Source organism: Schistocerca americana, chromosome 3 (assembly GCF_021461395.2).
Source record: "Schistocerca americana isolate TAMUIC-IGC-003095 chromosome 3, iqSchAmer2.1, whole genome shotgun sequence".
Classification (NCBI taxonomy): domain Eukaryota; kingdom Metazoa; phylum Arthropoda; class Insecta; order Orthoptera; family Acrididae; genus Schistocerca; species Schistocerca americana.
Window position 1 is genome coordinate 382,997,933 of NC_060121.1, and position 27,614 is coordinate 383,025,546.

General features: G+C 37.3%; 1 protein-coding gene across 2 annotated transcripts in view; it reads left to right on the forward strand.

Annotated features, from left to right (window-relative positions):
* The window catches only part of LOC124606999 (N-alpha-acetyltransferase 60), a 110,263-nt gene extending 82,950 nt beyond the window's left edge, over positions 1–27,313 (forward strand). The window contains exons 5-6 of one of the 2 annotated variants that reach the window (XM_047139147.1): positions 13,567–13,671; positions 26,092–27,313. In XM_047139147.1, coding sequence (XP_046995103.1) covers positions 13,567–13,671; positions 26,092–26,254 — 268 coding nt within the window. In that variant the 3' untranslated portion in view covers positions 26,255–27,313. The remainder of the gene's footprint in view (positions 1–13,566; positions 13,672–26,091) is intronic. The other variant, XM_047139146.1, reaches the window with a different exon arrangement.
* The last annotated feature ends 301 nt before the right edge of the window (positions 27,314–27,614 follow it).

Sequence of the window (27,614 nt, forward strand, 5' to 3'; positions counted from 1 at the left end):
TACCTTTCACTAAACGTCACCTAGAGCAATATCATGCTCTGTTCTATGAGTGAGAATTCATCAGTGGCCTAGGTCTTTGTTCCAACACAGTTACAGGTCCAGACTGCATCTGCAGCCTAATGCCCAAATACTTATTGGTGGATTGTCAACATCAAATCCTCGCTATTGTGAACTGTATCTGGAGGGCAGATGAGTTCCCATCTCAGTGGTGAGAAAGCATATTGTCTCTGTATTGAAACGGAGTAAACACTCACTTCAGATGGACAGCTATTGCCCAATTAGTCTCACTAATGTTCTGTATAAGCTGCTTGAATGTATGGTGAGCCAGCAGCTGTGTTGGTGCCTTGAGTCTCAGGGTCTTTCAGTTCCATCACAGGTCAATGTTTACCAAGGACTTCCTTCTGTTTATTGCTGCTGTCTTTGACTTTTGAAAGGCTTACAGCACCGCATGATGCCACCACATCTTCATTACCTTATGTGAGTTTAGTCTCTGAGGCCAACTCACAATTTTTATCAGGAACTTCTCGTCAGATCATACATTCTGGGATCAAGTTGTTGCTTTTCACAGTACCCCACATACACAAGAGAACTGGATCCCGCAGGGCACTGTATTGAGTGTGCTCCTTCTTTTAGTGGCTATCAATGGTCTAGCTGCAGCTCTGGGGTCTACAATGTCACCCCTCTTGTATGCCAACAATTTTCCCATTTACTGTTGTTCCTCAACTGTGGGTGTTGCTGAATGCCAACTGCAGGGTGCCATACAAAAGGCTCAGTCCTGGGCACTCACCCATGGCCTCCGGTTTTCAACTGCAAAGACGTATTGTGTAATTCTGTCGGGATCATACTGTCCGTCCACACCCATGACTCTACCTTGATGATACTCAGTGTGATGGAGTCATTGCTTTTTTGAGACTAGTCTTCACTGATCGACTGATGTGGCTTCCCCATCTTTGCCAACATAAGCAAACGTGCAGGTCACACTTTAATACTCTTTGATGCCTCAGTAACACTATCTGGGGCACTAATCACTATAAGTACTTGTGGCTCTACAGAGCTCTTATTCTGTCTGATCTAGTTTTTGGGAGCCTGGCTGGTGGCTCAGCACCACCTTCAGAACAGCGGATGCTAAACCCAATACACCATTGTGGGGTCCAGCTTGCAACAGGTGATTTTTGACTAGCCCTGCAAACAGCCTACTCATGGAGGTGGGGTCCACTACCTACGGCTCCAATGCCAACAAATGTTGCTCACCTGTGGGACACACGTTTGCTGCTCTCCTGAGCATCTGAACTACCATGCCCTTTTTCCTGGTGGGGAGATGCACCTCACACAATAGAGGCCCAGGGCTGGATTCACGATCACAGTTCGCATATAGGGTCTCTGCTCTGAAGTCTAGCTATTCCCACTTTCGTCTCTTATTAGGGAGCAATTGCATGCACCCTCATGGTGTGTACACCATTCTTGGATCTGTCTCGATCTGTCCTTTGGACCAGAAGACACTGTTAATCCCATTGTTTTTTGCTGCCTGGTATACACTGATGGCTCTATGGTCAATGGAAGAACCAGTTTTGCCTACACATGTGCAGTGAATTACACTCCCTGCTGAATAGATGCAATGTATTCACTGCAGAATTGGTGGCCATAGCCCAAGCCCTCAGTCACGTTCATTCTTACATAGGTGAGATGTTCTTAATCAGCAGTGACTCCCTGAGTAGGCTTCAGGCCATCAACCAGTGCTACCATCAACACCCATTGGCTGAGACTGTCCAGGATCTCCTTTGTGACCTCTACCAAGCTGAAGCGTCAGTTATGTTTTTATGGACCCCAGGTCAAACTGGGATACCAGGGAACAAACACGCTGACCAGTTGATGAAATTGGCTACAGGATGCTGACTTTGGAGGTGAGGGTACTAGAACTGGACCTTTGGTCGATAGTACACCATCAATTATTGGAGGCTTGGATCATGGATGAAGGGGGCCATGACCAAGTGGCAGTCTTCCCTTTGTGCTTCTGGCAGGGAAACTGTTGTTCTCTGTTGCCTCCACATTGGCCACATTCGTGTGACCCAGGGCCACATTCTCCAAAGTGAGGATCCTCTCCACTGCTGGTGTGGTGCCTGCCTGACAGTGGCCGTCTTCCTATGGGACTGCCTTAATTTGGTGATGAAATCTTGATGTTGCTGACACACTACCTCCTAAGCTAGCAGATGATGCCAAAGCAGCTGATCTGGTTTTACACTTTACCTGTAAAAGTGGTTTCTACTCTTCTCTGTGATGTAGGGCATATTAGCCTTGTCAGCCACTTGAGAAATTGGACGTGTGCTCTGTCACCTGCTCTGACTGAGGGGAACCAAGGCTGCCCTTGCTTGGTGGTCCAACCTGGCTCCTGTCCTTCCCAACTTTTTAATTCTTCGTATTCTTTCACATCTGTTGTTGGTTTACCGTCTTGTCATCATCATTCCATTTTCTGAGATTTTATCAACTTGTCCACACTGCTAGTTTTCTTGTGGTAATGGAGGGTCTGGAGCACTGGTCTGATGCAGAGGGTGTCTCCCATCATATGACATATCCCGAGGGCCTCCAGCTGCTTTCTGGATGTGGCATCTCTCCCACCTTCACCTTTTTATGCCTGTCTGACTTCTTCTTGCTTCTGTATCTTGAATTTCTTGATTCTCAGATGCAGTCAAGTTCATCAAGATTTGTCTTTTGTATCTTTCCTCTCTGGGGACTATTTCTGGCTTGACACATGAAGGATTTAAGGACCAATGACCTCATAGTTTGGTCCTTGTAACCCCATAAATCCATCCATTCAAAGATAACTCACCACCTGTTCGATAACATCTTTTACTACAGGATCCTTCAGTGAGTGGCATTGTTTGTGTCACTCAACATAATGACAGGAGCTGATGATGAGCAGAATTAAGTGGAATCCTAGCAGCACATACAGTAGTTGATTGCCAGATGCTGTCGCTTCTCTGTGCATATCGTGGTTGTTATTTGTACCACATCATTTATTAATGTCCTCCACAGTTGCCAATACATGTTTTTGATAAACAGATGGTCTAACATAATTCAAATCTTGCCAGTTATGATGAGCATTTACCGTGGTCTACACTAATTATTAAAACGCAAAACCATTTGTCAATTTGAACACACTAATCTCCAAATCTACTAGATGAATTTTCATGGGATTTTCACAGGTAACTAACTTGAGTGTAGCTTGGGGAAACATATAGGCTTTATTTGATCAAAATCAGATCATGAAGAAAAAAAGGTATCATGATTTACAGTTTTATCAAAAATCATTGTGTCTGTCAGTTTGAACACGCTAATCTTCAAAATTAGTTGATGAATTTTCATGGGATTTTCACAGGTAACAAGAGCGTAGCTTGAGCAATTTATAGCCTTTATTTCATCAAAATTGGAGCACAGGAAAAGAAGGTATCGTAATTTATAAAGTTTTATCTAAAATTTTCTGCTCAGCTTAGTATTTCAGATGTTTAATCATCACATGTAGTGCAGCAAAGAACCAGTAGATGGCACCCTTAGCTTCATTATACAGCAAAGTTCCAATAGATAGCCATCCTGATTTAGGTTTTCTGTGATTTCCCTAAATCACTCCAGGCAAATGCCAGGATGGTTCCTCTGAAAGGGCACGGCCGACTTCCTTCCCCATCCTTCCCTAATCCGATGAGACCGATGACCATGCTGTCTGGTCTCCTTCCCCAACAACCAACCAACCAACCATCCAATAGATAATGCTGTTAGTTTTTTTTAACTCAAGTACAGGGGGCTCATTCCATCTCAAATCATCTAACAGTCTGAAACTTGATATCTCAGATTTGGATGATTTTTTTTTTTTTTTTTTTCAGGTAATGTATCCACTAACACTAGTTTAAATTTGAAATTTCAAATTTTTCTGACCTTTGGTTTTTGAGTTGCAAGGGTTTAAAAATAAAAAAAACCTCTGTTTTTGATCAATCGATGATTGTTTTAAAATGCTGTAGCTCAAAAACTATACAACCTAGAGAGCTCGAACTTGCACCATTGTTTTCCTTTATAAATTCCCTTCAATTTCATATGTAACATGACTATGCTACCTAAATGTGAAAATTTTAAACTATTCCAAAAAAACACTTTTTGAAATTTCCAAAATACATACCCTCGGATTTCTTTATAAAAATTATGTGTGTTGTCCAGCCTAACTGACTATATGCATGCAAAATTTCAAGATGGGATCTGAATGGGTTCTTGTATAAAATAATATTTTACTACTGCAATACACACTAGTGAGGTGAAAAGCTGACTATTTCTATGCTATGAATACTAAGGTAGGCCTGCGTAATTCTAACAAGCTTAAATTATTATGTTAGCCTTTTTGTGCAACATTACCCGCTTATTGTTTGTTAATTCATTAAATGATATTTTAATGCGAGAATAAAATATATAAAAAATAATAACTTAAGAATCTTACGATTTTGTACGACATTCACTTTTTATTATAAAAAAACGTGAGATTTTCATATAGGTTTTCATATAGTTTTGGCCACTACCCCCCTTGATGTAAAGGGGAAACTACACTGCATCCTTTCATCATATATTATAAATGGGAGGAAAAACTAAAACATCTGCAGTATGTTTTCATATCAGATTGCCTGAAACATAATGCAGTCACTTTCTATGTATTCCAGAAAAAACTGCTAGGAATCATAAATCAAAACTTGCCTTTTGCACTTAAAAAGATTACTTACTTTTCTGATGGCAGCGCTGCACAATATAAAAATAAGAAAAACTTCCTTAATTTGTGTTTGCATAAAACTGATTTTGAAGTTGAGGCAGAGTGGGAGTTCTTTGCAACATCCCATGGCAAGAGCGCATGTGATGGCCTTGGCGGAACTGTTAAGCAACTAGCTGCTAAAGCTAGCTTACAAAGATCATATGAGCAACAAATCTTAACATCCAAATCACTTCATGTATTTGCCATGGAAAACATAAAAAAACATTGACTTTGAATATTGCACAACAGAGGACTATGAACTGATCAAAGAATACTTACTTCCTCAGTTTAATGACTCAAAAGCGATTGTGGGAACATAAAAGTTTCACTCATATAAACCCTGCACAGAGAGTCAAATTACTGTAAAGCCTTATCATTTTAGTCTGGATGAGTCTCTTGAATATGTGACAATACTGAACCAAATAACACCGTCACATATGGAAAACATTACTGCCAGTTTTGTGACAGTAGCATATGACGACTCGTGGTGGCTAGGATGCATTGGAGAAAAATACAATGACATGTACCGAATAAATTTTTTACACCCAAAGGGTCCATCCCAGTCTTTTTACTATCCACAACCAAGAGATGTATTAGATGTCCCAGGAAATACTCTTTTACAAACAGCAAATCCAACAACAGCTATGGGAAGAACCTACACTTTAAGTGCTAAAGAAATGAAGTTGTCTTCTCTTGCTTTGGAAAAATATCTTAAAAGATCATAAAAGAAGCATGTTTAAATTATGTTACATCTGCCCTCACTAAACACTAAGTTGTATAGATACAATGTGTATTAACTTTGTAAATACCAATTGGTATTAGAAATACAGTTCTATCCATGCAGATAACAAGTTAATCTTTTTCCCCAAGCGAAATTACTTATATGCCAATTTCTGATATAAGGAACTTGTTGTAAATGATCACAAATAACACTGGAAAAGCAAGAAAAACATAATCTCTGCCATTTGCAGTTAAGGATGAGGGTGAGTGGCTTTATTCAAAATTTTAACTTGTAGCACTTATATTACCAATTAAAATGTGTTCACTTCCTACTGATGCATAGTTAAAAGAATCATGAACATTAAATTAAAACAACATTATATCATTTAAATGGCGACGGAAACACTTTTCAAAAAAGACTGTATGTTACCTTACTAACACCAGCAAACTTCACTTTGTTAGCACAGCCTTGGACCACACTTGTTGTTGTTGTTGTTGTTGTTGTTGTTGTGGTCTTCAGTCCTGAGACTGGTTTGAAAGCAGCTCTCCATGCTACTGTATCCTGTGCAAGCTTCTTCATCTCCCAGTACCTACTGCAACCTACATCCATCTGAATCTGCTTAGTGTATTCATCTCTCGGTCTCCCCCTACGGTTTTTACCCTCCACGCTGCCCTCCAATACTAAATTGGTGATCCCTTGATGCCTCAATACATGTCCTACCAACCAATCCCTTCTTCTAGTCAAGTTGTGCCACAAACTCCTCTTCTCCCCAATCCTATTCAATACTTCCTCATCAGTTATGTGATCTACCCATCTAATCTTCAGCATTCTTCTGTAGCACAACATTTCAAAAGCTTCTATTCTCTTCTTGTCCAAACTATTTATCGTCCATGTTTCACTTCCATACATGGCTACACTCCATACAAATACTTTCAGAAATGACTTCCTGACACTTAAATCTATACTCGATGTTAACTAATTTCTCTTCTTCAGAAACGCTTTCCGTGCCATTGCCAGTCTACATTTTGTATCCTCTCTACTTCGACCATCATCAGTTATTTTGCTCCCCAAATAGCAAAATTCCTTTACTACTTTAAGTGTCTCATTTCCTAATCTAATTCCCTCAGCATCACCCGACTTGTAGAAGAACAAACATGGTATCAGCTGTGCGCAACTCAGGTCTGTTTAGTGCTAACACAGATATGACTACCAGAGTCTAGGAAACACACACAGCACTAGTGTGGCAAAAGGTAACTAGATGGTGTGCAATATCAGCCATAAGGAGCATTACATAAATATAAAATTATGCAAAACTTGTAAATTGAAATGCATTTATGGAAATCCTAAGAAATAAATAAAATAACAAAAGCATTCAAAATTACATAAAACCAAATACTTATTAAGCTGGCCATATGCGAAGCAAAATAGTAAATGATGGTAGCTTAATACATAATGAAGCAAGTATGCCATGAAGTCCCTCTAATGTGCAGTAAACTGCCAAAAATTTAAAGTGCATATACAGCACGTGCATTCAGTTACCAACAAATACAAACATCAAAGCACTAGAAACAGGGATTGTAATAAAATTTGCAGATCACAAACAGACATTAAAATGAAGAAATGTTGTTGTTGTTGTTGTTGTTGTTGTTGTGGTCTTCAGTCCAGAGACTGGTTTGATGCAGCTCTCCATGCTATTATATCCTGTGCAAGCTTCTTCATCTCCCAGCACCTACTGCAACTTACATTCTTCTGAATCTGATTAGTGTATTCATCTCTTGGTCTCACTCTATGATTTTTACCCTCCTTGCTGTCCTCCAATACTAAATTGGTGATCCCTTGATGCCTCAGAACATGTCCTACCAACTGATCCCTTCTTCTACTCAACTTGTCCCGTAATTCTATTCAGTACCTCCTCATTAGTTATGTTGTCTACTCATCTAATCTTCAACATTCTTCTGTAGCAGCACATTTCGAAAGCTTCTGTTCTCTTCTTGTCCGAACTATTTATCGACCATGTTTCACATGCATTCATGGCTACATTCCACACAAATACTTCAGAAACACTTTCCTTGTCACCGCCAGTCTTCATTTTATATCCTCTCTACTTTGACAATCATCAGTTATTTTGCTCCCAAAATATCAAAACTCATCTACTACTTTCAGTGTCTCATTTCTTAATCCAATTCCCTCAGCATCACCTGATTTAATTCGACTGCATTCCATTATCCTCATTTTGCTTTTGTTGATGTTCATCTTATATCCTTCATTCAAGACACTGTCCATCCCATTCAACTGCTCTTCCAGGTCCATTGCTGTCTCTGACAGAATTAGTGTCATTGGCGAACCTCAAAAGTTTTTATTTCTTTTCCATGGATTTTAATTCCTACTTTGAATTTATCTTTTGTTTCCTTTATTGCTTGCTCAGTATAAAGATTGAATAACATCGGAGATAAGCTACAACCCTGTCTCATTCCCTTTCCAACCACTGCTTCCCTTTCATGCCCCTCGACTCTTATAACTGCCATCTGGTTTCTGTACAAATTGTAAATAGCCTTTTGCTCCCTGTATTTTACACCTGCCACCTCAGAATTTGAGAGAGAGTATTCCAGTCAACATTGTCAAAAGCTTTCTCTAAGTCTACAAATGCTAGAAATGTAGGTTTGCCTTTCCTTAATCTGTCTTCTAAGATAAGTTGTAGGGTCAATATTGCCTCACATGTTCCAACATTTCTACGGAGTCCAAACTAATCTTCCCCGAGGTCGGCTTCAACCAGTTTTTCCATTTGTCTGTAAAGAATTCGTGTTAGTATTTTGCAGCTGTGACTTATTAAACTGATAGTTCACTAATTTTCACATCTGTCAACACCTGCTTTCTTTGGGATTGGAATTATTATATTCTTCTTGAAGTCTAAGGGTATTTTGCCTGTCCCACACATTTTGCTCACCAGATGATAGAATTTTGTCAGGGCTGGCTCTCCCAAGGCTATCAGTGGTTCCAATGGAATCTTGAAATATATATGTAAAAAAATAAGGTACTTACAATAAAATAAAGCCCTTAAAAATCCCATAGCAGTCCTTCCCCTAACTTCTCAATATACCAAAACAGTAATGTTAAAGACTACAGGCTCCTATGCAGATGATTTACTGTGGAAAAATCTATACCAAGCAATGAGGAGGTTAGAGGTTTAATAAAAATGCCCTCAGCAAAATCTAATGTTAGTGTAAAAATCAGTCCTAGTAATCAGAAAAATTGTAGTAATAAAGTTCTTTCTGTTTGCCATCAAAATATTCAGTCAATAACAAACAAAATTTTAGGTGTAGAGATTTTACTAAATATGGAACTCCACTTTATCACTGTTCTGCACATTACAGAACACTGGCTAAATATTGATCAAATTGTCTTTTTCTCTATGCCAGGGTAATCACTCCCAAATTATTTCTGTAGATACAGTTATAAAAATGGAGATACTGTGATGTTCATCAGTCAATGTCTAAAATATAAATCCATTAATAAGTATCAGAATCTCAATACAGAAAGAGACTTTAACCTGGTACTCATTGAATTCTGTGATACAAATACAGTTTTCGCGTGTATTTATCGCTCCCCAAATGGAAATTTTAACTCATTCCCAAATAAATCTTGAATAAGTACTAAACAGGCTCCATCTAGACAGAAAATCAATGTGCTGTGTTGGGACTTCAAAACTGATTTTCTTGGAAGCAACAAAAGAAAACATCTACTGCTCAGCCTCATAAACACTTTCACCTTAAAACTGACTATAACAACACCAACAAGAATTACAAAAACTACTGCCAATGCCCTGGACCAGATGTTTGTGAGTACAGACTGTTGTGCAAATTTGTAAGTAGAAGCCTTAGTGATCATAAAGATCAAGTTGTCACCCTCCAAAGCTACTTGCTCCCCACCCAGAACTGCAAAAGGACTGCAACAGCAAGAAGTTTCAGTACACATAATATAGAAACATTCAGTCCAATTTTATCAGGAGAAAGGCAGGGGGGAGTTTCCCAAATAGATGACACCAACAAAAGGTTCAAGAAATTCTCTAGTATCTTCAGTGATTACTAAGAAATTGCATTCCCTCTGAAAACACAAGTAATAAGAGGCACAACTCCAAAATATAAGAGATTGATAACAACAAGTATCAAAATCTTAAGTTCGAGGAAAAGAGAATTACTCAGATACTGGAAAAACAATAACATACTCCCACTTCTGAACAACCACATTCAGAAATACCTTCAAATTTACAAAACAGTGATATGCTAGGCAAAAAGAATGGCCAATGATAAGTTCATAACAGAGTCATCAAATAAAAACCAAGCAGTGTGGAAAGTAATAAAGAAGGAAGCAAATAAAGTGTCCCCTATTATGGAGAATATCACTCTGGACCATGAGAAGAAGAGAGTAATTGATCCCCAACACATCACACATCTTTTCGGGTGTTACTGTGCAGATATCAGATATCACAAATAATTTAAGAGTCAGTGTGAAAACAGTACCTAGAATAGAAATAGAAAAACAAAGTGCAGTCATGTTCCTTTTCAATCTATGTTTCTGGAATGACTCTACATGAAATCATCCACGTTGCATCAACTCTTAAGAAAATATCATCAGGAATTGATGGTATTCCTGATTGTGTCATATTGTGAACATTTCACTGCCTCTTGCAGATATATAGTCAATTCATCTTTTCTGTCAGGCACATTTCCAGACTGTTTAAAAATTGCTGCAGTGATTTCTGTTTATCAGAAAGGAGATAAATCAAATATAGAAAACTATAGACCAAATGCCTTATTAGCAAGCTTAAGTAAAGCCACAGAAAAAGTAATATATAATAGGCTAGTGAAATTTTGAGAGGAAAACAAAATTCTCACTGATACTCAGCATAGATTTAGAGAAAATAAATCAACAACTAGTGCCATCTATGATTTTATACATGATGAATGCAAACAATGGAAAAAAACAAAGTGGCACTGCAATTTGTTTACACTTAAGTAAAGCTCTAAGCATATGCCATTAAAGGCATTGCACTAAAATGGTTCACATTGTACTTGAAAAACAGAAAACAGAAAATAAAAATAAAACGTGAACTAAAGTAAAATACTAGAATATGTTTCCCAGATGCAGAAACTGAAAGAAAAGGAGCCCCTCAGGGATCCATTCTTAGGCCAAACATTTTTCTCCTCTATATAAACAATTTAATTTAGACCTAAACATTGAGTCACAAACAAATACTTTTTTCGCTGATGACTCAAGCCTCCTTATTACAAGAAACACCTCAAGTCACCTACAAGCAGCTTGAAAATAAAACTACAGCAAAGCTAAATAGATGGTTTGGAGGGAATAAAGTACTGATAAACACCAAAAAACAACATTCCTAAATTTGTGTGCATGCAACACCAGTGTGGCAATAAACTCCAACGACATTTCGTCTTCTCAGAAAAACTAAGTTTTTTGGCATATGTCTTCAAAATAACTTCAAATGGAATACACATATAAACAAAATAAATGGAACATTAAATAAAATATGTTATAATCAACATTTATCCTCTGCTAAAGCAAGTTTTAGCACTGTCTGAATTGCCTACTTTGCTCAATTCCATAGCATCCTACTGTATGGAATTGTATTCTGGGGTAACACACCACCTAGTTCACTCATTTGCTAACCCAGAAAAGAATTGTAAGAGCAATGCAGCAAGCTCAACAAACAGATTCTTGCAAACCCCTCTTTCAAAAGTTATCACCCCACCCACTTCCCTGTATGTACTACTAGACATCTGTAAGAATGTTAGAAAGAACTTAAAAGGCATAAATGAAGTATGTTAGAAAGAACTTGAAAGACATCAATGAAAATTTTAATATCCATGAACATAATACAAAGCAAAAGGAAAAGCTTCATAGCTAGTCAGTAATGACATCAGCCTACAAAACTTCCACAATAAACAGTGGTATACAAATTTGCAATAGTCTTCCACATAAGGGAAATATCTTATAATCATTCACACTCTTTTGTAAAACCTTCAGGGCAATCGTATTAGATCATTGCTTCCATTCAGTAGCAGTATGTTTGGAACATTTCAGATACAAGAGACTTGAGACAAGACAGTGCACCTACTACAAATAGTGCAAGCTCTTTTGCGGATAAGGCTCTACTGAAATAATACTGCATTTTTACTGTATTGTGCTACTGTTTTGTTTTGTGTTTGTTTGTGTCCCACAATCTCAAAAGATTTTTTGGATTAATGAATAAATAAATAAAAGTAATCCTGTCATGTGAAACCAACTAAAACAGAAAACAATGCATAGCATTGTACTAGCATTGTAAAAACCGGTAACATTGAATTGTAATCGACTTGATTTTTACTGATCAGTTGATTATTCAGCAAATTATCCTTATTCTGGAATAATTTTATTGATATTCTGCGCTAGGAAAATATGAATTTGTTAAATTTCTTTGTAATATGAGTATCTACTCATTATATTTTAATTTAGTTTTGTTTCTGAATTAAAATTTCTAGAAAGTGGTTGAGTCTTTCCGAATACACCAGAACAGCTAAAAGAGGGTTGGGTTGTTCGGGGGAAGAGACCAAACAGCGAGGTTATCGGTCTCATCAGATTAGGGAAGGACGGGGAAGGAAGTCGGCCGTGCCCTTTCAAAAGAACCATACTGGCATTTGCCTGGAGCAATTAAGGGAAATCACAGAAAACCTAAATCAGGATGGCCGGACGCGGAATTGAACCATCGTCCTCCTGAATGCAAGTCAGTGTGCTAACCACTGCGCCACCTCGCTCGGTAAACAGCTAAAAGACTTCAGGACTATGCGGTCTCAAGAATCCAATGAAGATCATGAGACAAAACTTATATGAGGCTCTAACTCACTTTTTGGAGACTTCTTCCGAAAGCGAGGTGCCACATAACTCTGATTGAGACCATCTTACATTATCTCACTCTTCAAAATACTTCAATCACAGAGGCTCAAAGTTACTTGCCTCCACTGTAGCATCATAGAAGCAAAAAATTTTAATGTGAAGTGGCACAGGCAAGTGAGTTTTAATATCCCGAATCCTGCTTATTCATAACAGTTTACCATTTTGCTTTAAACATGTAAAATTCCCAGTGAGCTTATGTTATACTGTGACCATAAACAAAGCACAAGGCCAGACAGTGTGTGTTGCTGGCATGGATCTTAGCTCAGTTTCCTTTCGCATGGCCAGCTCTTTGTGGCTCTCTCTCATTAGTGAAGCAAAGAAGCTCTTAGTTCATGTCCCCAATCATACTACATCAAACGTAGTATACAAAGAAGCTTTATAAATCAAAAATAAATTCCACGCATTCAAAGTTTCAGGCTCGGCTGTCAAAATATACCTGGGCAACAGCAGGGCTCTCAGCTAGTTGCAGTAATAAGATACATCTGTATGTGACGGTGATGTTGCTAACAATGTAGCATAAAAAGTTTAGCCGCTGAGAATGCTCTATCTGTTAGTTTATGCTCATTCAATTGAATGCAGAAAAATGAGCTACTTTGATAATTAGCTTTAGAGGTATGAAACTAAAGTTTCTCCTGGCTTATAAAATGTACAAGCAGCATAGAGAAATGCAGCCAGATGACATATTCGACAACTCCCAATATTTCAACCGGTGAGCATCCCATCATTTGCAAGGCACAAATGCAATGAGAGATCACTGTGCAAGAAAATTTACAGAGGGTTTTTTTTATCAGTAAGGACGTTATTAAAAGATTATTGAAGGTGGCACATTATGACGCTAACTTCAGTTGTGCACCTATTTGAATTTTGAAAAAGCGCCTTCATAATCTATATAATTTGGTTTTGGAAAACTATTACAGAAGGCACATGTAATCGTGATAAAATTTAAAGAAAAAAAATAATAGTCCCATTTCTCAGAGCAGTGTTCTTGATTCTTTAAATTTTGTTGTAATGTGATGCCATAAGCTGTATTCTGTTTTCTTTGTGTTTTGTTTTAAAAGAAACCTGTATGCTTTTCATGATAAAAGAAGATTGTATCACAGTGTTTCATATTATTTTTCAGGTTACATTCTTTTCTACCATATTATTATTCCATAAAGGGAAAGTGCAAAGATGGCTTTACATATGTACTATATATTAATGGAGGCCATCCACCATGGGGCATATAATATCCTTTTCCAAATGTGTACAGCTTTTTGAGTTTGAGAAGGTATTTTGTAATTATACTGTTGTACCTGAATAATTAAAGATATTTTATGTTTATAAAACTGTTTATTTTTCTTTGATCTTCACTTCAGTTGCCAATTCCCATCATTTTCTCTTTTATATCACTAGTATTCTTTTGTTTTTGCATATCTTATCCTCATCACATTGATTTTTTCCTCAGATGGTATATAGCTGCAGCATGATAAGAGTGAGCACACTATGTGGCATTTCCTGCTTTCTGATCTTTGATTTTCATTGTTTAGCCTGTGAAGCATTATATGCTCTCAAGTTTTGTCCCATAGAATAAATTTCAGTGAGAATTTGGTGGTACTAACCTGATAGATTATGCTCCTGTTGATATATATGTCTGCTCACGAGACATCATTGACTTAGAAGTGATACACTATGTGCCCAGTTGGAAAGCTTTTCGAATCTGATTTTACACGGGCTGCACCCTCACTTCACATGCAATTCAAATCTGGATTGCAAAGTACAAAATAAAGTGCTATTTGATATTTCACCTAAGAAACTGCCTCCATTTATTTATCATACTTGCACAACCTGTTTACATTGAGCATGCTTTGCAGCATTATTATATAATGCGGCATTATACATCCAAAGATATTATGAACCAATTTGAGTTCATTGCAGTTGTTTTTGTCATATATAGCGCTTTTTGTAACTTTTGATACATTTCTTTCAGCTCTCAAATTCTTTCACAAACTGTTTTGTTTTTGGTGCGGTCCAACTCTTCTCTGCCATTGTTCACATAGAGACATTCGTGCTTTCCTCATTATATACCTTTGTCTCAGATAAATAAGCAACATCAGGAAGAATTCTACTCTCTCATGTGTAGAAACTTTTCAGTAATGAATGACATTCAAAGTCATCATAATTTTAAAAATACTAAATTTAATGCCAACACTCTTGTCTCGTATATGGACTGACTGAAATTTCAAATAGTATGTTATTATTTCTGCATGCCAGTCATTACAAGTATGCACTGTCATAGAAATGCATTGTAGTAAACTCATAAGCAACTGACTTAATGTTCCTAGAGGCATGTAGCATCACTTTTTGATATGATGACAGCAGTGACAAAACATGGCATGGACTAGGAGACACTGAATATGTTGGCAAGCTGTCCCGATCCATGATTGCTGAACTACACCCAAAGTTCAACAGGGCTTATGTTCAAGTTACCTGGAGGGGGCATCTTACAAGCAACCACACACCCATGGAGTGGCACAATTTGGGTTCAGTGGTTCCTTGGGTTTGCTGAAGATACAGTCTCTTGAAGAGTGCTGTAAGTGAATAAAAGGATGTACAGGATCAGACAGTAGGTTGCTGTCTCATTCTTCAGTGAGAGATGATGGCAGGCATATCAGGGATTCCATTTTATGCTGTGCAAGTGCACCCCATGTAAGATTACTTCCCTACCCTGGAGAATGTTGCATTGTTGACAAGTGGAATGCATCTCACGTATAGTTTTCGACATACTTGTATTCTTTCATTGGAATGTACCTTCGTGTACTGGAACTCATCAGTTCAAGTGATATTTTCCATGCTTTGAACATCTGATGGTAACGGTCATGTGTCCTTGCAAATCACTATGGCTTGTGTTGTGCGGGAAGCAGAGGTACACACATTAGGCAGTGGCTTTACAGTGAGGAGATAATTCTGGATGTTGTGACAGCTCATGAATTGTTCAGCATTGAATGTTCAAATGAGTTACTGCACCATGACCCATATACTAGCTGTTACAATCTGTGATAACTGGTGGTGATTCCTGTCAGCATGATATTACTAATGGTAGTTGTCCTTAGCAGTGTTGGTTTTTCACAAATGTAGATACTTACAGTCCACCCTAGCATGGTGGTATTACATAGCTCAGTGCCTGCATAACTTTCAAGATGGTATTGCTCATGCAAAAAGTGTCCATGATGTGCTTACAGTCAATTGTATTTATCAGTGGCGGTCAGTTACCATTTACTAATATCACAATAAAATTATGCCATTTCTCTCTCTTTGAATGCGAACCACAAATCACACTAAAATTACATTGTTTCCCTTCAAATGTTTGCCGAAATCACAGTAATATTACACCATTTCTCTTCAAATGCAGGCTGGTATCCAAATCAAGTGGAAAAAAACATGTTTTGTAGCACTCCCTCCGTGAAAAAGTTTAAAGATGCTAATGTTTAATTATATCAATGAAAACAATCAGTTATTCATAAAATTATTTAATTGGGTAGGTAAAAAATCTACTCACCAAGTGGCAGTAGAACACACACATAAAAGACTGTTGTGATTGGCAAGCATTCGGAGTCAGTGGCTCCTTCTTCAGGCAGAAGGGTTGAAGCGGAAGGAAGAAGGATGAAGGAAAAGGACTGGAGAGGTTAGAGAAAGTGGTAGATTTTGGGACAGTCACTCATAACCATGCATCAGGGGAGACTTGCTGTAAGGGGTGAGAAGGAAAGACTGGTTGTTGGGGACTCAGGTTTTCAAATCTCATCTGATGCAGTCCCCAACAATAAGTCTTTCCTCCATATCCTGTACGGTAAGTCTCCCCTGACCTGCGGTTCTGGGTGACTTTCCCAAAATCTACCCCTTTTCCTAGACCTCTCCAGTCGTTTTCCTTCAACGTTTCTGCCTGAAGAAGGAGCCACTGGCTCCGAAAGTTTGCCAATGACAACAGTCTTTTACGTGTGTGTTCTGCCACCGCTTGATGTTTCATTATGTAAGGCATAGTTTTCTGTTGCAGAACCACAAAATGACTTCAGAATGGCTGAAAATAGCTGTGAACAAATAAACTTAAACCAGCAAAAATGGGAAATGCCATCTTCCTTTAGTATTAAAGTATTGTCTGTAGATGATCTGCTAAAGAGGCTCTTTCTCAGTAGATCGTAGGAGGAGAAAGTTAGGTAGATCTTCTCCATATGTAAATCTAATGACATAGGGTGCGGGACAAGGCTGACCGATTTGGCTCAAACTATGTGAACAGAAGCAAATAGATGCCCCTTTCAAGTTCCTAAAATGTTTTCCATGAATGGGCAATAGGAAAATGATTTACACTCTCTAAATATTTAGGCATAGAGTATGAGGAAATTTTTAACAGTAGGCAGAACGGCTCAGTAGCTAAGGGGTTAAGGACATGGATTGATAGTTCATTTGATGGAGTTTGATTCCCGCTGGTTCTACCAATTTTTTTTTTTTTTTTTTTTTCCTTTAATTTTATTTTATTACTCGCAATGTTCAATGACTCATTATGAAATTTTAATATATTTAAACACTTCAATTTATATAGAGTGAACAATAATAAAACTGAAAAATTGCAGGGACAGATTTCTGACTGGAAATGGAGTGGAAAAGGTTTTATGAACATGTGTCTGGAAATTTATCATTACCACAGTAGATGGCGCTGATGAATGACACTTCCTCTGACCACGTGCCTTGTGTTCCTTGTGTGTTACAGGTGGTAGGGATGGTAGCGATTGTCATACAGGATACGCATAATCATACTTTAGCTTACACCATATTAGGGGACCACTTGCCTGGAGCTTGCACTAGGGTACATCTCAGTATCCTGTTGAACGAAGTCCTCCAGATCTGGTATGCACAGTCCGCCTCCTTCTTGCATGTTCATCTCTCTGAAAGGACCCAAGATCACACAGATGCCCAAAACGGGCTTGAAATGTTATGGAATGTGTTTGGTGTCTTGGAGGGTACCTGTTGTGGTATAGCCGTGCTGCCTCTCAACTTTGTCCATGTGCTTAGCCATACACAAACACCATCTTGGTTTGTTCTCGACATGAATACAGGACCGTTCTGGTGCTCACCGTAAGCTGTGTCAATCACACAAATGTGCAACACATGAAGAACACATGGAACATGATCATTTGTCAGTGTAATCTATCATGCCAAAGATGCATTTCTGGACACATGTTCTTTTTCCTCCATTTCCAGTCATGAATCCATCCCTGCAGTGTGTTGGTTTTATTAATGTTCACCCTGTGTATGTAAAATTATTATATTCAATTTAGTTGCAGTTACTATCATTTTGAGGTCTGTAGGCCACCACATCGTAGCACATTGGTAAAATTTCTCTTGAGTTGCTACACATCCAAAATCCTGTATTTGAATGTCTTCTGTCAACCAGTAGATGGTCTGACTGTATCCTAATCACATGACGCACAGAGCTCTTCCATTCCCTGCATAAACAGGAGTCCTCTTTATTTAATTCAACAGCAGTCTCTAATTCAATTACTCAAGGGTGTAAATTCTCTGTTACAGAAGGAGTGCATTGCTTCCCATTTTTTACTTTTTCTCATAACTGGTATTGCTCTGTCCTCTAGAAGCTGTGACAAGTTCCTTAAGGTAAAAATTGCATTTAAACAATGCTTGTTACTGACAGTCAGTAAACCTCAAATTATTGCAGAATTTCCAGTAAAAAGTTACATAAAGGCATGATGAAAAACAATGGGCTGCAGATATCTTCAATTTGCATTGTGGAATGTATTGCATAGTTTCAAGCTTACCTATGCTTGACACATTTCTGAAAGAGAGTGACACTCAATATGGCATACTGCCTTCCAATTCATGTAATTTATTGTGCACTTTTTTGTCTGTCTTCCTTCATTTGCAACTGTCTTTGGGCTTTTGTGTCTTAGGTTGCTTTCATATTTTTATAGTAATAATGTATTTAAGTGTATATATAGCTAATAGGATAGGGTCTCATTAATATGTGTTTTGGTGGTAACTGATGAGAATGTTACAACTGTTGGCTAATTGCTTATCAATTTTTGGCACTGTAGCATACGAGGGTGGTTTGAAAAGTTCTCGGAACAGAATAGAATAAAAGTACTTACATCACTGAAACTTTTTTTATTTTTCAATGTAGTCTCCATGTCTCTTGGTCCAACAATATTCCAGTGCTTTGATCCCATCTCGAAAATGAGTTTCCTCCAGGCCTGCAAAGTAGTTGTCAACTCCAGCTATCAGTTCTTGTTTGAAGTGAATCTTTGTCCACCAAGAAAAATTTTCTGTTTTGGGAAGAGATGGAAGTCTGGCGGAGCCATATCAGGTGAGTAAGGTGGGTGTGGCAACAATTCATACCTTAGTTCGTGTAATTTTGCCATGGCTACGGCACGTGCATTTTTGATCCAGCATCAAGAGTCACGGCACTTATCTTGCAGATATTTTTTTCATTTATAATTCTTCAGTTAAAATGTGATATACCCTATCAGATGACATCTGGCAAGCATGAGCAATTTCACGCATTTTCAATTGACGATCCTCCATGACTATTTTGTGCACTTTTCCAATAATTTCTGGAGTAGTGACACATCTTAGCTGACCACTGCGTGGATCATGGCCAACCACAGTGTGGATCATCATCTAAGCTCTACCGACCAAATTTAAATTCTTTTGTCCACTTGGCAACAGTTGAATATGAAGGAGTAGAGTCCCCCAGTGTATTCTGGAAATCAGCATGAATTTCCTTTGCTTTCATACCTTTTTTTTACGAAGTACCTAATCACTGCTCGACTCTCGATATTTTTATTTTTTATTTTTATTTCCACCCCCCCCCCCCCCCCCCCCACCACCACCACCACCACCACCACCATCCTCACAAATCACTATGCGGAAACAACATCAGAGCAATGTCACTGCCACAGCTCTCTTTCAAGACCACTAACATGGCACGTGTTTACAGGCAACAGTCCAACGAATATCACGTGAACAACTCATTGTGCTAGTGCTGACCTCTCGTGGTGATTCCAAAATCTTTTCAAACCATCCTCGTAGTTTCATCTTAATACATGTAAGTGGAAAACATTAACTGAAGAAAAATTAATTTTTGCACCAATTAGTGTAGGGAAGATCATGATTGTCTTCAAAAGCACATAAAATGCTGCAACATAGATTGAGGTTGAATTTAGGAATCTGCTAGCAGTTGCAATCAACAAACTGAAAGAACTAGATAGTAATTTGTTGTAGAGGTTTAATAAGAACATACATGCTGCTTCGCATGGAAAGATCCATTGCAATTCTTATACCAAATAATAAACATCTGTGACCATACAGTTTCACTAAAGTGTGTCATGAGAATTACTGAGCTGAGCCTACAGAAATCAGAATATTCTCTTATGTAAACAGTGATGTGAAACACATAGGTGAAAAGAAATACTTTTTTTCTGAAAAGAAAATAAACGATGTAGAGGTAAAATTATTTATATTAAGAATGAAGTCACCTAATACCAAAGAGGAAATATATTTTTGTTATGACTCATCATCAAGTTTCTACTTAAGTAAATAAGATAAAGATAAATGATTTGCAAGTAGCATCTGTTAGTGTTAGTCACACTGAGTTTCCGGTATGTTACCAATCTGCTGAACGTCAAAAGCAACTTTGGGAGAGAGAGACAATAAAAAAAACTGCAGAAATGAGTGAAGTGGAAGAAACAGACAGCATTTTAAAATGAGATAGCAGATAAAAACATATATATTTCAGCCAGATGTAAGGTGCATGAAATATGCTTAATAAGGAAGAAATGGGAACTGAAGAAGCAGTTAAAGGATAAAGAAAGTGAAATTATTAATTAGACAAGGAAACTTCAAGAAAAAAAGAAAGAAAAGAAAAATTATTCAATGAAAGGCGGTGTTTAGAAGAAGATGTACAATGCCTGAAGTTCTAATTATGTGTTGTTTAGAGAAACAGTTGTAGAACAATTACAGGGGGCCAGTTTCATTAAAAGTAAAGTAAAGACCATTTCATGAAAATGTGTTCAAAAATTAGAATATGCTGTTTTCGAAATTCAGAAAAATCTTACTAAAGTAAATGAGAGAAATAAACAAGTTACACTCAATGTGAAAACTGAACATGTATCTCAAGTCGAAGGAGAAAAAATAGTGGCCATAAAGTGAATGTTTATCCCTATCTTCTAATTTATCATCTGCTTTCAGTATGTTCATTGGGGCAGTGGCACACTTCCTACCATGAACAAACAGAAGTGGCCTGTGGAATTGTACTCTTGCCAGGCAGTATAATGATTTTTCCAATGGTGTCAGAAGAATGGGCATGAGATTAATATAAAGAAATTGTGTTCAGAATAGGCAGGCAGTTATCTGCTCAAGCAAATAATACTACGGCAATGCATACACACTTGTAACTAGAAAAAGCAGTGAAGTCACTTCATTTGGGTTCAAAAATTATTAAGACCTGCTGTCAGGTCATGAATTTTCCTTAGTGCAGCAACATTTGGTACAGTTCACTTCAGAGGAAGACTGTAGTGGCTAGATACAATTAAGATAAAAAAATGCAAGATGGAGATGTCCCCCTGAAAGTTGTAAAACAATAACGAATACAATTGAACAACTTGTAATAGGAAAAAAATTGGTTAAAAACAAGCTGTAACTAATCAGATGCACACAAAACACATACAGAGCAAAGTGATCGGTGCTTTGTGTACCGGAAATGTGAGTAAATTTTGAGCAAGATGGTTGAGTGACAAAATTTTACAAAAACTATCCCTTCCCAAACATTTGTTATGGTTCTAAGAAATATTTTGTTATTCTGGATGTAACAATCAATAAGTTAGGAATAAAAATTACCCAAAGATTTTACAGAATTTACTGATGCATGGATGGTTAATAAAAGAAATTGCTTTAGACTGCACAAATAAAACAAGAAACAGTGAAATGGTATGAATAAAACTGTGTTATGAAAATTGTGGCTATTGTGTGCTAATCTACAGCTGTATCAAGTGAAAAGATTGAGTGTCTGTATGTTATGTAAGAATATTGTGACCCAGCTGGAAGATGTGCTAGTTTACATAGATCAAGGAACAATCACCAAAATAATTACTCAAAAAATTGTGTGTCGAAGGATATAGCATAGCTTGAGTTAGTAATAGAAAACAAACTCAGATACATAAATTATGTTTGAACATATATATTTGAAACTTACAAAGTGATGAATTAATTTAGTATAGAACAAGTAACATGAACGTTATTACCCAAGAGAGCCATCACCATCTGGAGGATGTATCAAGCTGTTAATAGGTATGTAAACAAGAAGTTGAACATTTTAGCTCAGCTTCCAAACTTTCTGTCCTCTCCCGCCCGTCTGTCAGTTTGACCAACGCCCAGTCTGCCAATGGCACTTCATCTCAGTTTGTCTGGTTATGATACCCCAAGCCATGTGGTTGGCGGCTATCTCAGTTGCCCCCTCCCCCCACCCCCCACCCCGCAACACACACACACACACAAACACACAAAACCCCCGCCCCCCTCCCTGCCCCCCCCTCTCTCTCTCTCTCTCTCTCTCTCTCTCTCTCTCTCTCTCTCATTGTATCAGTTGCTGTACTGATCTGAAATATAATGTATACTGTGGACAGTGACAAGACTACATTGCAACACAACTGTTTTTCACATGGTAGTTTTGTGCAGTGTTGATGTCGTCTCTGTATCAGTTACTTTAACTTTCCTGTAATTCTTGGAAACCAGTGAAGTACATGGCTATGACTGCATCATCTGTGCTGAAAATTTTAAGAATCCACATTAAAAGCTGCATGATTAAGGATAAACCACATGACATGACAATAAATTTCAGGATGTAAATGATAAAATATGTAAAAATTTAATAATAGTACAATCTTCTATTACACATGACCATTTTTTCTAAACTTAGGGACTTCTCTGCTTGATTCTTATATTTAACTATGCTCTTCCTCAGTAAATTGAATATTAGTTGGCCACACAGTAATTGATTCACAAATATATAGCAGTTATCAAGAAAAGTTGATTAATTTGAATGGTAAAAAAATGTAACTCTTGCCAGTATTAGATTTACTGTATTGTTGCATGTAGTATGTACTGGGTAGTTAGGTGCCCCCCCCCCCCCCATTAAATAGTTATCAAAATTCCAAGGCTCTGATTTAAATTTATTATGGTTTTCATAACTTATTTAAGCAAGACAATTAGTTTTTGGCAGTCGTACTGTAAACGAAGTTTGACACACCTCACAAGAAACACTTCTGTATGTAGACAGTATTTCCACTGTTTTCTCAGCAAAGCACATTTCTATTGAGAATGGCATAAGAATTTGATTGTTGGTGCCATTTAACCTAGGAACCCATATTTTACATTTATCTGTGCTACATAATCCCTTATCAGACCCATGAAATAATGATATTACTGAATTTGCCTTATAGAGAATTGCTTCAGTTGACACAAAATTAGCATATTAGCATTTAAGTGGCAAAACTTGTAGTCTGTATATCAGTGGTTAATTAGATTGCAAAATCAGGAGTACTACTGCTTTACGAGCCCCTTGTGACTACCCACTAGAATTAGGAAGATACAACTGAAGATTCGAAAGACATCAAACTTACACAATGTTGCCAAAGCAAGTGATACTGTAGAAATAGATGGATGTTGTCCAGAGAAGATTTCTTCAGTGAAAGAGCTTTGCTGTTATTATTTAAATGGAAGTGAAATATGTCTTTTTTTTAAGTGTGGGGAGTAGGGGACATATATAAAAAGGAACTAGAAGCATTTGAAATGTGGTGCAGAGGAAGGATGCTGAAAATGAAGTAAGCATGCAAAGTACAAAATGATAAATTACTACAAAACATGGGGAAATAAATCTATGAGACACTCTCTCCTGAAGTCACAATGGGTTAATAATTAACTTTCTGTGGGAAGGAATGGGGAAAAAAAATAAAAGAAAAAAACCTTATTGGAACAAGCTAAGATTAAAATGTTTAAAACAGATTATTGAAGTGGTATCAGCATTCTGATGTCCCTTATAGCACTTACAAACTTCACCTAATGATATGTTTAATTAACAAAATACAAGTATTTGCTTCTGGCACTTTGACCAAATATACAGCTAGTCTTAATAGGAGAAAACAATCATTGCATGTGAATAGAATTTTAAGTATGTTTCAATGAAGTATGGTGAAACTGCTGCTGTTATGCACAAATGATGCAGCAGACGGTGTCAATAACTCTTCAAAATTTGTGTTGAAATAGAGCCTTGATGCTATTGGAGTACAGTGTGAGGGATAATCTGCAGGGTCATGTAGCAGGTGAGATGACACAGTGGTTAAGGCACTGGATTCACATTCAGGAGGATCAGGTTGTCTTATCCCATGTGGCCATACTTATTAAACCCTCCATGATTTCACTAAATTGTATAAGACAAAGGCAAGAATGGTTCCTATGAAAAGGACACAGTGATTTCCTTTCCTATCCTTGTCCAATTTGAGCTTGTTATTTATCTCTGATGACTTCATCATCAATGAGATATTAAATTATATTCTTCTCCCCTTCCTTCTACAACCACTTACATTGATCAGATATTGCAGTGGACTATTAACAGAAAAACTGTATTTGGTGAAGTTCTTCAGAGGGACAGATAAACTGCCAACACAAAAGTGTATTTAATTGGTGAAGTTTTTCAGAGGAATAGATAAACTGCCAAGACTGTTACTTCAGAGCCCTTTGGGTAACCTATTTGTGAATGATATTCACCTGTCTTGATCCTTGCCAAGTTTGAATGACTGAGAAAGAGGTTTTTCAGGATACTTTTATAATTTGCGTGCATTTGCTTAGGGAAAAAAATGTTGAAATATGCTGAAACTTCAGTTGAATTCCTCATGCCACTCACCAGTGTCACAGAACAAAGCATGACTTCAACAAAGGGCTTTTTATTATGTAACTTTTTGTTCTAGGTTTGGATGTAAAAGAAATACTAACAAAGAGATAGAGGGGCTGGCCAGTACTTAGCTCAGTACAGCCGATAGATACACATAAAACAGAACTGAAAATTTACATTCCTAGCTTTCGGAACTTTGTTCCTTCATCAGGGAGGAGAGAGGGGAAAAAAGGGAAGAAGGGAAAGTGGATTCAGTTACTCACAACCCGGGTTATGAAGCAACAGGGAAAGGTAAACAGGGAGGGTAGCAAGGATGGAGGCATGGTTGTCAGAGGGAAGCCAAAGATATTCTTCCCTCTGACAACCATGCCTCCATCCTTGCTACCCTCCCTGTTTACCTTTCCCTGGTTGTCAGAGGGAAGCCAAAGATATTCTTCCCTCTGACAACCATGCCTCCATCCTTGCTACCCTCCCTGTTTACCTTTCCCTGTTGCTTCATAACCCGGGTTGTGAGTAACTGAATCCACTTTCCCTTCTTCCCTTTTTTCCCCTCTCTCCTCCCTGATGAAGGAACAAAGTTCCGAAAGCTAGGAATGTAAATTTTCAGTTCTGTTTTATGTGTATCTATCGGCTGTACTGAGCTGAGGTAAGTACTGGCCAGCCCCTCTATCTCTTTGTTAGTATTTGTTTCACATCTTATATGAGATTTTCCATTAATCATTTGGATGTAAAAGATAGCACAAGTGAATTTTCTCTGACCTATATGTTCAAGGGAGGGCAACAGGGTTCACAATTTAATACTACGAGCATCTACAATATAGATGTTGAAATATTGTTTATAAATTGAGAAGCTGGTTTTCAGAAAACAAATGACAAAAAAAATATTATTTTATTATTATTGAAAGACATTTTAGGGATTTTAATAACTACTTTTTGCCACCTCATAGTTATGTGCCATTGCACAAAAACCAGGCACTTGGACCAGAGAAAAACTTGATACTGAATCATTCACTTTGAATGCTCTTTTGTTCCTAAGCCTAACCAACAGGTTCTACTGATCAGTAAAGTGTCTTCAGTATCTCACTGTTGCATGTTGATTTCTCAGTTTTCACTAATGACTCAGTTCAGAGTAACAGTGCCAGCATTTCGTACATGTGTAGACACTTTGGGAGACCATTATTCAAGATATGTGGTCTAAATGCACTACTGAATAAATATACAGCATATAAGTCCACAATTAATGCCTTAAATTTCACACTCCATCTCTAGGTTCAGTTTTTCATGTTTACTCTATGTTTTTTGCTTGAGCCAAAAGATCTGGCCTTTCTTACGTTGTTGTGTACTGTAGACTTCCAATTATTTCTCTTTGTATCAACAGCTGCTATATTCATCCACTGCAGTGTATTTCACTTTTGAAGTAGCTTTCTGTGGAACAAAGTTGGAATCATGTTGTTTTAGCTTGTCAAATTTTGAATTATGTTAATGGTTTTTCCTTAATATATTACTTTTTGTAAAATGAGTACAATAGAAGACATGTATTTTCAGGACATACTTTTGGATGAAAGACTTGAGTGCTGTATGAAACACACACACACACACACACACACACACACACAGATATATGTGGTTGTAATTTAATTATTGATATCATATGTTTGAAGGTTCTAGATGTAAGAAACCATCTTTAAAGCTGTATATTTGTCCTTGACGTTGTTGCACTGACTACATGAAGCACTACTGCAGCATCGTGTACCGGTCCAATCCGTGCTCCTTTCCAGTGTGGTTGTGGCACAAGATGCAGGCAGCCCTGCAACGTGTGTGGCCTGGACTACGACGAGTTGTTGTACAGAATACAGCAGCAGTCTTCTCATTTTACAGCTAACACCTGTGCTTTCTCTGCAAAACAGAAGATGGTACTACTGGTTTCACAGACAATCCTGTGCTTAATATAGCTCTGAAAATATATTTGGAGCTAATAAACATTTTATTATATTTATGTAGGTCAATTTTATATGAAGTGTTGTATGATTAGAATTTATTCTACACCAAAAACTTGAAGTGCACAAATAGCAGGAGTTGTTTGATTTATTCTGCTCTTTTTCTTGCCCTCTGTTGTAGGTTCTTTTCAGATAATTAAAAGCTCTAAGTTAACGAAGTTTGATGTTTACAGGAGTAGAAAATGGGAAAGTTATACTACTTTAATATTTGCTCTCTATTATTTCAAGTGTTCTGCTGAATCTGAATTGGTCAGGATTATCAGCAGAACAGAGAATACCATGGTTAATACTGTGAATTAAATGATAAAACTTTCTCTAATAGTTGGAACTGTGATTAGTTTAAGAGAAAAATAAGTGAATGTAGGCATTGCTTTTTTATGACTAAGAATGGATTACTAAAGAAAGAGTACTGAAGAAACCACAGCTCAAAAATATAGAGTTGATCTGTGACACAGTTTGAAGTAAGCATGTTCTGTCTGCTTTCACCACTTCACTTTTATTATAAGGCAGAAGTCTACTACGTTATTGAAGGGTCTAGTCAAAACTTTTACAGTTTCTGGAAATTGACTTAGTATTTAATGGCAGTTTTTCATGTGGCCTTATCATGTTTAAAACTTTTTCTTGACAAATCGTTGATTCTATGAGGTATCAGAAGAGAAGTATTCAGTGTTCATGTAAAGACTGTATCTTGAGTATAAAGATGCACATTTAAGTTGAAAAGTGGATTACTGAGTTCTAATCTGCAGAAAAATAGAGTACTTGAATTTTTAAAAATAATGTTAGTTTTATGCTTACAAAGAAGAGCCCAAGAATGATTTAAATGTATTTGATTCCAAGAAATCATTTGGTATCTGTACTAGATGTTTCAGTTATAAATATGTTTTTATTACACATACCATGAAATAAAATTATCTTCAGCAGTACCTGGCATGTATATTGCAGAGAAACCAACACAATCCTGAAAGAAATTAGCAGTGAATATTAAAAATCAGAGGTTCAAATGAAAGCCTTAAATATCTGTTACCAAATAATTTATTACATACATAACTAATTTACTGTTACGCATTCATAAAATAATCCTTATGATGTGTAATGTATATATTACAGTCTTTGGAATTGGGTAGATACTGCTTGAGGAAGGTGTTTTGTCCACAGCTGTAATTACTCTCTAACCGTATTTTCACCCATTCTTTATCTGAAACATATTTTCCTCCAAATGCTTCTTTCAGCAGTAAAAGAAGAAAG